General features: G+C 58.9%; 2 protein-coding genes and 1 long non-coding RNA gene across 3 annotated transcripts; all 3 read right to left on the bottom strand.

Annotated features, from left to right (window-relative positions):
- Positions 1 to 4,009: 4,009 nt before the first annotated feature.
- LOC114004199 (maestro heat-like repeat-containing protein family member 6) lies at positions 4,010 to 8,306 on the bottom strand. The gene is made up of 12 exons (XM_027751930.2): positions 8,229 to 8,306; positions 7,848 to 7,995; positions 7,415 to 7,602; positions 7,190 to 7,327; positions 6,796 to 6,910; positions 6,234 to 6,371; positions 5,848 to 6,024; positions 5,564 to 5,719; positions 5,304 to 5,405; positions 4,952 to 5,054; positions 4,629 to 4,685; positions 4,010 to 4,319 (listed from the first exon to the last, which is right to left on the bottom strand). Exons 2-12 carry the CDS (start codon positions 7,980 to 7,982, stop codon positions 4,120 to 4,122), a joined length of 1,509 nt encoding a protein of 502 aa, XP_027607731.2. The 5' UTR covers positions 7,983 to 7,995; positions 8,229 to 8,306; the 3' UTR covers positions 4,010 to 4,119.
- Positions 8,307 to 8,315: 9 nt separating this feature from the next.
- On the bottom strand, positions 8,316 to 8,883 carry LOC120323256. The gene is made up of 3 exons (XR_005563561.1): positions 8,821 to 8,883; positions 8,562 to 8,711; positions 8,316 to 8,377 (listed from the first exon to the last, which is right to left on the bottom strand). It is a non-coding gene; the product is annotated as an uncharacterized LOC120323256 (long non-coding RNA).
- A 99-nt stretch (positions 8,884 to 8,982) lies between these two features.
- Positions 8,983 to 11,018, bottom strand: LOC120323253 (skin secretory protein xP2-like). The gene is made up of 4 exons (XM_039381393.1): positions 10,181 to 11,018; positions 9,876 to 9,940; positions 9,549 to 9,761; positions 8,983 to 9,273 (listed from the first exon to the last, which is right to left on the bottom strand). Exons 1-4 carry the CDS (start codon positions 10,299 to 10,301, stop codon positions 9,010 to 9,012), a joined length of 663 nt encoding a protein of 220 aa, XP_039237327.1. The 5' UTR covers positions 10,302 to 11,018; the 3' UTR covers positions 8,983 to 9,009.
- Positions 11,019 to 12,707: the final 1,689 nt, after the last annotated feature.

The raw sequence follows: 12,707 nt of genomic DNA on the forward strand, positions 1-12,707 counted from the left end.
GAGGAAGAGGGGGAAACATCATTAGTTGTCCTATATCAGCATTTTCAGGCATGCAGGGGGCCAAGTCCTCCATACTTGGAGGCTATTTCCAGCTCTAGGACTCTCACTCCCATTTTCATTACCTGATACCACCATCTGACATGCCACAGATTTCCCAGCTCTCTTCAAAGTGGTTTAAAAAATGAATTCACCAGCGCTTGTCTCAAAGATTTGGTCAGGTTTGACAATAAATAGTACCTCATGTTGCAATAACAGTGATTTAAAAAAATATATATGCATCTAAATTACATACATATGTAAATAAAAACTCCATTAACGGGGTAAAACTTGGATTATGTATTGGTGCCTCTGCTTTGCAGTAGTGTTTCTAAAGCAGGAACTGTAACTAGAAGATTAGAGGAGTTATGGAAAAACTGAGTTTTCAGTAGAAAAAAAGATCCACTGGCTTATTTTAGAAATTATTTAACTGGCAGTTGCTACACTTGGCCTTTTATCTGTTCCACAGCATAAACTCCAACAGTCTAACAAACTCCTTCTTTCTTTCACTGCTGGCCAGTTCAAAGTGTGCATTTTCCAGTGACTATGTAATTCAGTTTTGGCCTGATCTCATAGCTGCCACTCCAGCAGACCCATTAAAAATAAAAATCATACATATCTAGAACTTAAACTGCTGCCCAAAGCAGAACTATGTGATTGCAGAAGCAAGCTACACCACCTTATAAATGGGATCTGGTGTACAGCATCTCTTTTACAGAGAAATGCTGTGGAGTCTTAACAACTAGAAATACACACAGTTTAAGAGCATTTAAACTCCAGAAAAACAACACTGAGGATCAGTACAAGAATATCAGATTCTCCACACACCATTTCTGATTGCAGCTGAAGCCAGAAAAATATAATAAATTGATGCAACTGTAATACTCAGCAAAAGCACTGTTCTACTGGTGTTCTCGCATGCAATTCTATTGGACTTCTCTGGAACAAACCATTTTCTTTTCCCTTTTCTTTTTCTTTCTTTTCTCTTTTTTTTTCTTTTCTTTTCTCTTTTCTTTCCTTTTCTTTTTTTTTCAGAAATTTCAGGGTTTGATGTCTGTGGCAGTTTATGGACTTGGACTTGGAATACTGCTAATTCTAACTGAAATTTTGATGTTATTATATTGGGATCTAGTTTTACCATCTCAAAGTGGTTTCTGGTTTTCTGATTCTGGTTCCTGTTTTTGGAGCCTTTTGGGTATTGAAGTATTTAACTATTTACTGGGCATAATCGTTCTTGTAATCATTGCCTTACTTTGTTGCAGTTGGAAGTTAGCTTTCCCTGTATGTGTCTGGTGCTGTGTGCAAGATGGGTGCTCATCAAAAGAGCCCATTAGGGTGCATACTGGCACATTAGAAGGAATTAAGAAGTCCCTCAGGCAGTAATTTGAATAAGAAAAGCTTGGTAAAGTATTGTAATCAGTGGTGGCCTTTGTATAGGTTAGGCAGAAGGGAGAAGTGGCCTGAGAATGGATCTCTGGACTATGAGACATGTTACACTTAATGTTATTTCTAAGGAGGGAAGGAAAATTTTTATTTTGAGGCCCAACCAGATAATAGGAACATTTGGGAGATATTCCTGTCTTATCCTTGGAGATTGGAGGAACATCTCCAAGATATGACACCTTGGAGAGCATGTAACAAAAGATGGAGTCCTACTCCCACAGAAGCTCGTGGGAAACCTCCCAGTGACTCCCGAGAGGTCAAGGATCCCACCTCAAGTCCAGCACAACCTCTAGAGAACACATCTGGCCAGATGGAAAGAGGAGAACTGTGATAAGGAATTTTACAGGCTCAGTTAGGGAGCCACTGAGACCAAGACTGCCCGAAGCACAGGAAACAGCAGAGAGGGGGAAGGAACAATAAACAGATGGCACCACATGTACATGTTTAACCTTAGATTCAAATTTCTTTCTCTGTTTTTCACTACCTTTTATATGAGCAAGAAGGCAGTGCTGTTTTCTCCTCTACCTCTAAATTTCATGCGGTCTCTAGGCACCTAGCACAGAACTTAGATTCTACTAAATGAGTAAATTTACCTCTTACAGGCAGCAAAATTATTAAGCGGGGGAGACTGACCTCCAGAAATACCAGCATATCTAGTCCAATCAATTTAACAGCACACCACAGGACCTCTTTCTGCTGGTTGTATTGTATCCTGCATACTGGCAAATGATGCTTTTCCAAGTAATAGCCTTCTTGGGCAGCAGTCATGCAGTAGGAGGGGTGACTTAAAACCCAAAGTTTTGGACTCAGAAAGAGGTCTTCCTACACAGAGTTACTTGAAGACTGTTTGTGTATCATAGATGCAGCCAGAAAACCCTAAATAATTCGTAGTTTCTTACCCCAGTAGTATTTCTAAAAGATTTTTACTTCCTTTAACCTTCATGCTTGAAACCTTTTGGTTTTTTAGTGTTTGCTGGTGGAGCTCACACCACCCCTTGCCACTGCAGCGTATGAGGTGGAGTGGTCGGCTCTATGGCAGCAAATTTGGACAGTGAGCCCCAATACATTTGGTCCCTTGGAAGCCACTGCCTCCCCTCACCCGTGTTTTCGCCCAAATCATGACTTGTGGAGCTGAAGCAACAACTCTAAGGCACGACTGAACCAGCGGGGCAGGGCAGCGCCAAAATCAGCAGCTCTGGCAAGTCCTTACCCAAGGAGACCTGTCACCGCCCCCAGTCCTGGCAGGGCCGGTGCCCCTCTCCTGCCCAAAGAGCTGTGCCCCCGGGGGACGACTCCCGAGGAGGCCCAGGCGTTGTGGCTGCTGCTGCTCCTGTGCACAGCCTGCTGCTCTTGTCTGTGGCTTGGGCAGCAGCGACCGCGCAGCCCTGCCCGAGGAGCCCCGCGCCCTCCCCGTGCTGGCAGCACCTCCGCGGGCCCAGAGCTCTGGCTCAGCGGGCTCTGGGACACAGCCCCGTGGGCTGGGCAGCCGCGGGGGCCCGGGCTGGCCCACGGCCCTGCCCCTGCCCCTGCCCCTGGCCGGCAGCTGCCGCAGTCTGGCCTAGGAGAGGGACTGCGACAGCAAGTGGGTTCGAGCGAAGTAGAGGATGGAAACGCACCCTGTCACGCAGTGGAGCTATCACCGTGCTATCACAACTTTATTGAAGCAGGGCTTGGACTTCTATAGGGGAGGGGGAGGAAGGTGCTGGAAAAAAGGGCGGAGCATGGGACTGACATGGGAAACAGCCAACCAGGGAAGGAAGGAGGGAACATGGAATCAGCGGGAGCCAACGGGGAGAGTATCTGCAATGCAGCAGATGGGAACCAACAGGAAAAATGGGATATCCGTGAGAGGAAAATACATTGAAATTGGAAAAACTTGGAATAAAACTGTCTGAACAAGTTCTTTGGTAAACCCCGGTAACAATAAAGCAGTCTTTTTCTGTACTAGTCTTCTCTCGGTAACAGTGTCACATAGTATCGATCCCAGGCAGGTGCTTAGCCATTTGTGCTTCTTCCTGCACCTGCCTCAGCTCCTGTTGCCCTATTTGCAACAGTTCTTTTTCTCGGCAGGTGCCTTCCTCAGGCAGCACCCAGCGGTCGTGCCCCGCCAGGGACCCCTTGCCCTCCTTGTCCCCAGCCAGGCCAGCCTGGCCCCCTTGGCGCTGTCCCCACCCTCCCGCCCAGGCCTCCAGCCCTTCTGCTGCAGGCACGGCAGACGCCCCGGGCAAGCGCCACAGCAGCCGGCCAACACCTGGGCAGGACACAGATGGCACTTCCTGCCTGGGACAGGGCTTCTGGCCATCTCCAAGGACCTTTGGCTCAGGGATCCCCACAGCTCCAGCCTTTGCCCAGCTGCTCTGCTGCAAGCTTGGAGGCTTCAGCACAGCACCACCAAAGGCCAAGGGGACTTAGGGCTCTTTCTCTTCTCACTGCACACCTGGGCAAGCGTTGCTGAGCACAAGGACCCTTTTTCCCCTCTTCCCCAATGCCCTGTGCAAACTGGGCACCAAAAAACACTCCTGAGCCTCTGTGTGTGGCAAGAGGAATTTTATATTCCTGTGCTGGACTAGAGGGAAGTGCTTCCACAGCGGGGGTCTTCCTCGCAGGCTCACGTGGCCCCAGCAGACACCGCTTCCCACATCAAGCCTCCCCAGAGCTCAGGCAGCACAGCCACAAACTGCCCCGCAGAGCAGGACAGCTCTTGCAGACCCCGCACAGCCAGTCTGGCGGCTGCTGCGGCTGGGGGGATGCAGCTCTCTGAGCAGCTTCGAGCACTTTGCAGCTCTGAAGCGCCAGGCTTGAGATGGCGGGGCTGGTGTCGTTCCTCAGACCCTGAAGAGCTGCAACAGGGAGGAACAGAGCCAAGGTCAGAGCCTGGATCTGTGGCGACCCAAGAAGCTCCTCCTGCCAGGACCATCCCACCCAGTTCTTGCCATGGCCAGCAGGGAGCAGGGCCCAACGGGATCAGCCGGAAGGCGCTGGCCACCAATACCCCCCGTGCCCCTGAAATCTCTCTCCGCTCTGCCCAAGCTGTCTCTCGTCCGTGCAGGGAGCAGAGCCCTCCACAGCCGGGACAGGATTGCAGCTCCCTGCCCAGGCTCCGTGCTCCTCCCGCCAGCCCCCGCTGACACCGCGCTGCCCTCACTCACTCTCGATGATGTCCTGCAGCTCTTCAGGCTGTCCCCGCACGTACCTCCCGGCCATCCCTGGGAACACAGATCCTGTCAGGGCCCCGGCGGCACAGCTCCCCCCCGGTGGCGCTGCCGGCCCGGCCACGCACCCTCCTGCCCTGGCAGAGCTGAGCCCGGGGCCGTCCCGCCTCGGGACGCCCCAGGGCTGGGCTGGCACAGGGCGGCAGCCACCAGGGCACTCGGGGCTCCCCAGCACATCCCTGGGCCGCATCCTGCTGCCGCTGCAGCAGCCGGGGCTGGGGCCCAGCTGCAGCGGGGCGGGGAGGGACCTTGTGGCTCACCCATGAACCTGAGGGCCGCCTCTCGCAGGGGCTCCTGTGGGCTCTCCAGGTATGGCAAAGCCTGGCGCAGGTACTCGGCCACTCGACTCCGCTCCTTTTCCAGCTGCAGAGAGAGGCAGGGCAGGAGGGAAGGGTTGGTTGGGGCTCTGCCCCTTGGCCGGGAGCTGCCTGCGCCCAGCACTGGCCTCCCCTGCCCGCACGCCCCAGGCAAGGCAGCAGTGTGTGGGGTGCAGGCTGCTGTCCCGCAGGCGGCTGCAGCAGTGGGCAGGGGCACAGTGCCAGCCCCACACTCTGAGCGTCGGGGACTGGGGGCTGCTCCAGCCTGGGGCTGGGGCTTCATGGCCGTCCTTACCAGGCACTTGCTGAACTTCCACAGCTCCTTCCTCTTCACTACCTTCTTCAGGTCCTTTCTCTTCAGGAAGCCGGCCACACAAAGCAGCGCTTCCCCAGAGGCCTGCAGAGCAACAAGCACTGGGAGATGGCACCACGGTCCAGGGCAAAGGACCCGTGTCCCTGGAGCAAGGCCAGCAGGAGGCTGGAGCCCATCAGGTGCCAGGGCAGGAGGCAGCCCAGCCCCCTGCCACGGGGACACCAGAGCCCACAAGTGCTCACCTCTGCCACTCTCTGGTTCTCATCGTGGCAGTGGAAGAAGAGTGGAAGCAGGCTCTGGCGCACGTGTGGCTTCAGGGCCTTTTTTCCCTCTTTCTCCCCTGTCACCATCACCCCACGGAAGAGGAGGATGGAGGACAGCTGCACACTGCTGTCAGCCTGGTGGAAATAAAAAGACCTCAGCACTGGCTTCTCCAGGCCCACCTGGGCACAGGCCTGAAAATCCACAAGGCACAAAGTTTCCTGCCAGCACCCGTTGCCTGTGGCTGCGGGGCACAGAGCCTTACGTTGTCGAAGAGCGGCTGCAGCGCCTCAGCCAGCTGCAGGGCGGTGGGGCTGGAGAGCTGGATGTCTTTATCGGAGAACAGAAAGCCGAGGACGCTGACAGTCCTCCGGACCAGCTCTCCATCTGCGTCCCACAGGAGCTGCACGAGGCTTTCAGTCAGGCTGCCCATTCTTTTGGCCTGTGAGGAACACAAGGCTGTGCTGGGAAGCCACGAAGGGCTGCAGCGCCAACCCCGCTCCGGCGGGGCAGCCCCACGTGCTGCCGCGGGGCCCAGAGCCCAAAGGCCTGTCCCGAGGGACTCGGGCAGCTGAGCGGGGAGGCAGCAGAGCTGGCAGCAGCTGTGCTCCCCAGCCCCAGCATTGCAGCGGCCAACCGCCCCTTCCTCACCGTCACGGCATCCTGGCTGAGCACCACCAGGCCCCTCAGCACTTGGCGGCGCATCTCTGGGCACTCGCTCCACAGGTGCCTTGAAAGGATCTGCAGGACGCTTTCGCCGCACTCCCTCACGTCCAGGTAGACCAGGGCCTGAAAGGCACGGAGCGGTGACGGGCTGCCCGGCCGGCAGCAGCCCGCACCCGCACAGGGCTGGGCCCAGGCAGCAGCACAGGGCGCGGCACCGTCCCGGGCAGCCCTGCCCAAAAGCAGCAGTGGCTCTGCAGAGCCCCTGGGCTCCCCGCCCTGCGCAGGCCACTCGCCCGCTCCTCTGTGCCACCCAGCCCTGGCATTCCTTGGCCTTGAGGAGCCATGAGGGAAGCGCGAGTGCTGGCAGCAGAAGGACCCAAAACACAGCTGGGGACAAGTGTCACCCCAGCAGCAAGGGGCCAAGGGCACACAGTGGAGCCCCCCCTCTGCCCCAGCTCCCTTCACTGGGCTTCCCCCGCAGATGCGGCTGCACAAGGCCAGAGAGGTGGAGGCAGCTCGGCCAGGCAGCGCTCGCCATCAGGCTCACCTCCACAAGGAACGCCATGGCAGGGAGCTCCCAGGGACACATCTCCTCGCTGAGCAGCTCCAGGAGGCAGCACACAATGCTGCAACACCAGGGGGTGCAGACAGAGCCCATCTCCCTGGCAGGAGGGAAACAAGAACTGTCATGCCTGAGCTGGCTGGGCAAACCTCTGCCGGGACTCACTCCCAGAGGCCTGGTCTTTCCCCAGCACCCCGGCAGGGGACCAGGGCACTCTGGCAGGCGGCTCCTCCTGTGCACCCGCCTCTCCCAGCCTTTGCCACTCTGCTCGGCCATCCCTGGGTGACAAGGCCCTCCGGCCCATGACCACGGGCACTGCGTGGGGTGTCCTGTGCAGAGGGCAGAAATGACAGGGGCAGCGGGGACAAGGGGGTCTCACCTGGCCAGCAGACCCACTGCGTAGTGGTGGGTGTCGGCGTTGAGGAGCGTGTCCCAGCCACACTTGCGCTCCAGTGCCACCACCACGCTCTCGCAGCGCAGACGGTGCAGCAGGGCTTTGAGGGTCAGCACTGCAAACCTGCGTGCAGAGCAAAGCCCAGGTCATGCTGGGAGCCCTGACCAGCCCCGAAGGTGTGGCAGGGACAGGAGGAGGGGGATGGAGCACCTGTTGGGCTTGGTGGGAAGGCTGCCTTGCTTCCGGCACTCCCTCCACAGGGTGTCAACCTCCTCCGGCATCTGCACTGTGCTGAAGAACACTTGGAAGAGCAGATGCACAAAGAGGTTGGGGAAACACTCCCTCACTGCCCGTGTGCAGCAGAGCAGATGGAGGATCTTCCAGAGTGCCACGGTTGCCTGCAAAAAGGAAACCAGCCGGAGACAGCGCTCAGTGCCCGGACATCCATGGGGCAGGGCCCGAGCGTGGCAGGGAGAGGCCAGGGGAGACACAGCAGGAGCAGCCGGCCTGGTGCCCCTGAACCTGCCCCAAAGCCAGCTTGCCAGCCCAGTGCCTGAGGCAGGGAGATGCAGTGCTGGGGGAGGATGAAGAGCTGCCGGGGAGGTGACGTGGCGCTGAGCAAAGGCCGGTTCCAGAAACTCACAGCCAGGGCAAAGACTTCCGTTTCATCCCCATCAGAGGTGCGCATGCTGCAGGCTGGCCAGCTTCCCAGGACGAGGGCAAGGATCGTCAGCACCGACTCTGCAGTAGTTCTCAAGGAGATGATTGCTCTCCACATGCTCACAGCAGCTCTGGGGGGTCAAAGCTCTGTGTCAGCGGGCTCTCAGCCACAGTGCCACGGCCTGGGCACTTCCCGCTCCCAGCTGACAGAGCCACAGCACCCTCAGGAGCAAGGAGGGCACATGGGAGCAGGATCCGTGGCTGGCATGCCAGAGGCTCCGGGAACTCTTGGCCTGACAGACACCTGGGACGGGCTCTACAGGATGATGGGCTGGTGAGCCCTGGAGGCAGAGGGGCCCCATACCTGTCACAGCATGGGGCAGAGCGCAGCAGAGTCACCACCACATCCACGGGGTGTGCCTCGACCAGAGCCAGAAGAGTCCTGTCTAGGCTGCGCTCAGCACACACATTGGCCGTGAGCCACCGGTGGATGTACCTGACGAAGGCTGGCACCTGCAGGGGGCACGGGGCAGACTTGGAGAGCTGCCAGAGCCAGCAACTTGCCCGGCTTCCCCCGACAAGCGCTTCCCTTCCCACCACTCTGGACTGGCCTCAAAGGCTGAGGGGGCCCAGCGGAGCCGGCGTGAGGGCCCGCACAATCCCTGCAGGGCTGGAGCCCTGGCCACAGGCCGCTTACTTTCTCGGCACTGGAGACACCATTCTCCACAAGCAAATCCAGCAGGGCAGCGCTGGTCTCGGCATTGCAGAGGTCAGAGTTTGCCATGCCCCCAGCACCCATGGCGATGGTCTCTTCCCTCCAAATGCACCTGGTGAATTGGCAAACCATCTGCAGGAGAAAGGCAGGAAGAGAGGGATGTGCCCTGGAGAGCTCCGACAGCGGTGCCAGGCTGAGCAGGGACAGCAGGCCCAGCCCAGGAGGCCGTGGCTGCAGGTACCTGTGCTGCCCTGCGGAAGCGGCCCCGGGCGCGGTCCTGCTCCTGTGTCCGGTCCCGGCCTGGCTCTGGCAAAGAGCGAGCGCGGTCAGAGCTGAGGGGCTGCGGGACAGGCCGCAGAACACGGCCCAGCCCTGCGCTCCACAGGCAGGGCCAGCCCCGGGATGGCCAGTGCATGGAGCTGCCGGGGGATCAGCCCCGGGCCCTCCTTCCCCCTCCCTTTCCTTGGCCCTGTCCACAAGGGATGGGATGGCAAGAGGCCCATCTGGCTGCAGCCACCAGCCCTGGGGCCCAGCTCTGCCACTCACCCTCCTGCAGGGGCTGGGGCTGCTCCGCCTCCTCCGGCTGCTGGGATGGGGCAGCTCCAGGGCCTTCCTCCTCCCCCTCCTTCAGCCAGGCCAGCTTGGGCACCCTGGGGGGTCTCTGCTCTGTGTCTCTCTCTGGCTTCATGGCTTCCTGCGGGAGAGATGGCACGGAAAAGCTCTGGCTCACCAAGTCCTGCACAAGTGCCTTGAAGGCACCTGTAACACAGCAGGTTTGGGAACGCTCCGGCTCATCAAGTCCCAAAGTCTGGCCTGGAGGGGCCTTGGGGGAGTTGGAGAGCTGCCAGAGGGAGCAATATCCCCCAGAAGCGCTTCCCTTCCCACCACACTCTGCTGGCCTCAAAGGCTGAGGGGGCCCAGCAGACCTGGCTTGAGGGGCCACACAATCCCTACCCACAGGCTGCTTACTTCCACAGAGACAACTCTCTCCCCAGCAATGTCCAGACCAGGAGCACTGGGCAGGCACTGAACGGCTGGGATGTCAGTGCCTGCCTCGCCCTCGGACGTTGCGCCGTCAGCCTTGGCCGTGAGCTCACTGGGCGTGGGGTCAGGCTGTGCCATGACCTCGCTTGGTGCGATCCTGGTCTTTGGACGCCGAATGCCCAGGAATTTCCGAACGGCCTACAGGAAAACAAAGGGCAGGGAAGAGCGGGATGTGCCCTGGAGAGCTCCGACAGCGGTGCCAGGCTGAGCAGTGGCAGCAGGCCCAGCCCAGGAGGCCGTGGCTGCAGGTACCTGTGCTGCCCTGCGGAAGTGGCCACGGGCACGGTCCTGTTCTTCTGTCCGGTCCCGGCCTGGATCTGGCAAAGAGCGAGCGCGGTCAGAGCTGAGGGGCTGCGGGACAGGCCGCAGAACACGGCCCAGCCCTGCGCTCTACAGGCAGGGCCAGCCCCGGGATGGCCAGTGCATGGAGCTGCCGGGGGATCAGCCCCGGGCCCTCCTTCCCCCTCCCTTTTCCTGGCCACGTCCACAGGGGATGAGATGGCAAGAGGCCCATCTGGTTGCAGCCACCAGCTCTGGGGCCCAGCTCTGCCACTCACCCTCCTGCAGGGGCTGGGGCTGCTCCACCTCCTCAGGCTGCTGTGCAGGGGCAGTCCCAGGGCCTTCCTTCTTCTTCTTCCTCCTGAGAAACCTGCACAGGCTGAAGCGTCTCTCCGCCATCCTACAGTCGGGCCTCAAGGGCAGCCGCCGCAGGGATTGGAGACGCCAGGGAAAAGCTCCGGGGCACGAAGCCCCAGACAATGGCCTCGAGGGCACCTGCCGCAGGGCCTGGAGACTCCTCGCCGAAGCTCCGGGTCACCAAGTCCCGCGGTCTGGCCTCGAGGGCACCTGAAAGATAGAAAAGCCTACGCAACACGAGTCCTGCAGTGCGGCCTCAAGGGCAGCTGCCGCAGGGATTGGAGACACCTCGCAAAAGCTCCGTGTCACCAAGTCCCGCGGTCTGGCCTCGAGGGCACTCGCAGCACAAAAACGCCACCAAAACGCTCCGGATCAGAAAAGAACGAGTTGGCTGCACGGGGGCTCCGCACAGCACCGCTCTGTCCCGTCTGTCCCGTCGCACGCTCCGAGGAGCACTGAGGCGTGGTCACCTCACCACCACTACTAAGTCATCACGTGTCACAAAGGGCCCTGTGACGCCCTGCCCCGTGCCATCCCACCGTGTCACAAAGGGCCCTGGGACACACTGCCACGTGCCCTGGGGCCTCCCCTAGCCCGGCCAACCTGCCCCAGGCGGGAAGGAGTCCATTCTCCAAAGCATCCAAGACAGCTGGACACGAACTTTAGGCACAGCTGAAAAACTAAGCAAACCCTCCCCTGCTGTGCCTGCCCACGGCAGCAGAAGGAGACCCCTCGGCTGCCGAGGCAGTCGCAGCGGGAAGGCCACGGGGCCTCCACACGAGCTGGCACGGGCTCCTCGGGAGAAGTGCCGGCTGGTGGCCCTCCCAAACACACAGAAGGAATGTGAGGGCAAGGTGTCTTAGTTTAAAACGATTACAACGTAGAAATCAAGAAACTTCCGGTGGAAGTGTGGAAAAGGAAAAGAAACAGCTTTTTATTAACCAAATCTGAATAAACAACAAATGGTGCAATCAAAACCTTTCAGAAGAAACAAAGCAAAGTCCCAGCTCCCCAGGTGGAGGGAGAAACCCGCAGCAACCTGGGGAGTGGGGTGGGAAGGCGGGACTGTCCCGGCACTTCAACAGCTGCTCGCAGCCACCTGTGCTCGCAGCCAGCACTGGAAAAAATAAAAAAAGTCCTTTTTCCCACAGGCCGTCTGAAGGCAGAATACCTCGCTCTGAGATGGCTTGCTCTCTTTCTTGTAGTCGTTCTCCACGAGGTGTCCCGTGGGGAAAAAAAACTTCCTCTCAGGCAAAGAAAAAGCAGGCAGCCAAAACCGGACTCCCCGCTCTGTCCGGTGCACACCAAAACCAAAGAAACCCCCCAAACGACAGACTCCCGGCCGTGCCTGTGGCAACCGTGCTTCCCCGGGAGACCTCCCCCTCTCCCCGCTCCCGCGCTGCCCAGCGCCTGCGGCTCCGCTCTGCCCCCACCCCATCCCCGACTCCCCCCATCCCAGAAGAAACAGACTGGGGGGGCGAGGACGAGGTACCCTAGGGAAAAAATTCCCACATCTCCTTTCAAACCTATGACACAAGGGCACCAATGCTGCTCCCACCCCATTGGCCAGGGCTGCGCCAAAATCAGCAGCTCTGGCAAGTCCTTACCCAAGGAGACCTGTCACCGCCCCCAGTCCTGGCAGGGCCGGTGCCCCTCTCCTGCCCAAAGAGCTGTGCCCCCGGGGGACGACTCCCGAGGAGGCCCAGGCGTTGTGGCTGCTGCTGCTCCTGTGCACAGCCTGCTGCTCTTGTCTGTGGCTTGGGCAGCAGCGACCGCGCAGCCCTGCCCGAGGAGCCCCGCGCCCTCCCCGTGCTGGCAGCACCTCCGCGGGCCCAGAGCTCTGGCCCAGCGGGCTCTGGGACACAGCCCCGTGGGCTGGGCAGCCGCGGGGGCCCGGGCTGGCCCACGGCCCTGCCCCTGCCCCTGCCCCTGGCCGGCAGCTGCCGCAGTCTGGCCTAGGAGAGGGACTGCGACAGCAAGTGGGTTCGAGCGAAGTAGAGGATGGAAACACACCCTGTCACGCAGTGGAGCTATCACCGTGCTATCACAACTTTATTGAAGCAGGGCTTGGACTTCTATAGGGGAGGGGGAGGAAGGTGCTGGAAAAAAGGGCGGAGCATGGGACTGACATGGGAAACAGCCAACCAGGGAAGGAAGGAGGGAACATGGAATCAGCGGGAGCCAACGGGGAGAGTATCTGCAATGCAGCAGATGGGAACCAACAGGAAAAATGGGATATCCGTGAGAGGAAAATACATTGAAATTGGAAAAACTTGGAATAAAACTGTCTGAACAAGTTCTTTGGTAAACCCCGGTAACAATAAAGCAGTCTTTTTCTGTACTAGTCTTCTCTCGGTCACAGTGTCACATAGTATCGATCCCAGGCAGGTGCTTAGCCATTTGTGCTTCTTCCTGCACCTGCCTCAGCTCCTGTTGCCCTATTTGCAA

The sequence above is a fragment of the Pipra filicauda genome, unplaced genomic scaffold (genome assembly GCF_003945595.2).
Source record: "Pipra filicauda isolate LSUMZ 115617 unplaced genomic scaffold, ASM394559v2 scaffold21_size4447388_pilon, whole genome shotgun sequence".
Taxonomy (NCBI): Eukaryota; Metazoa; Chordata; class Aves; order Passeriformes; family Pipridae; genus Pipra; species Pipra filicauda.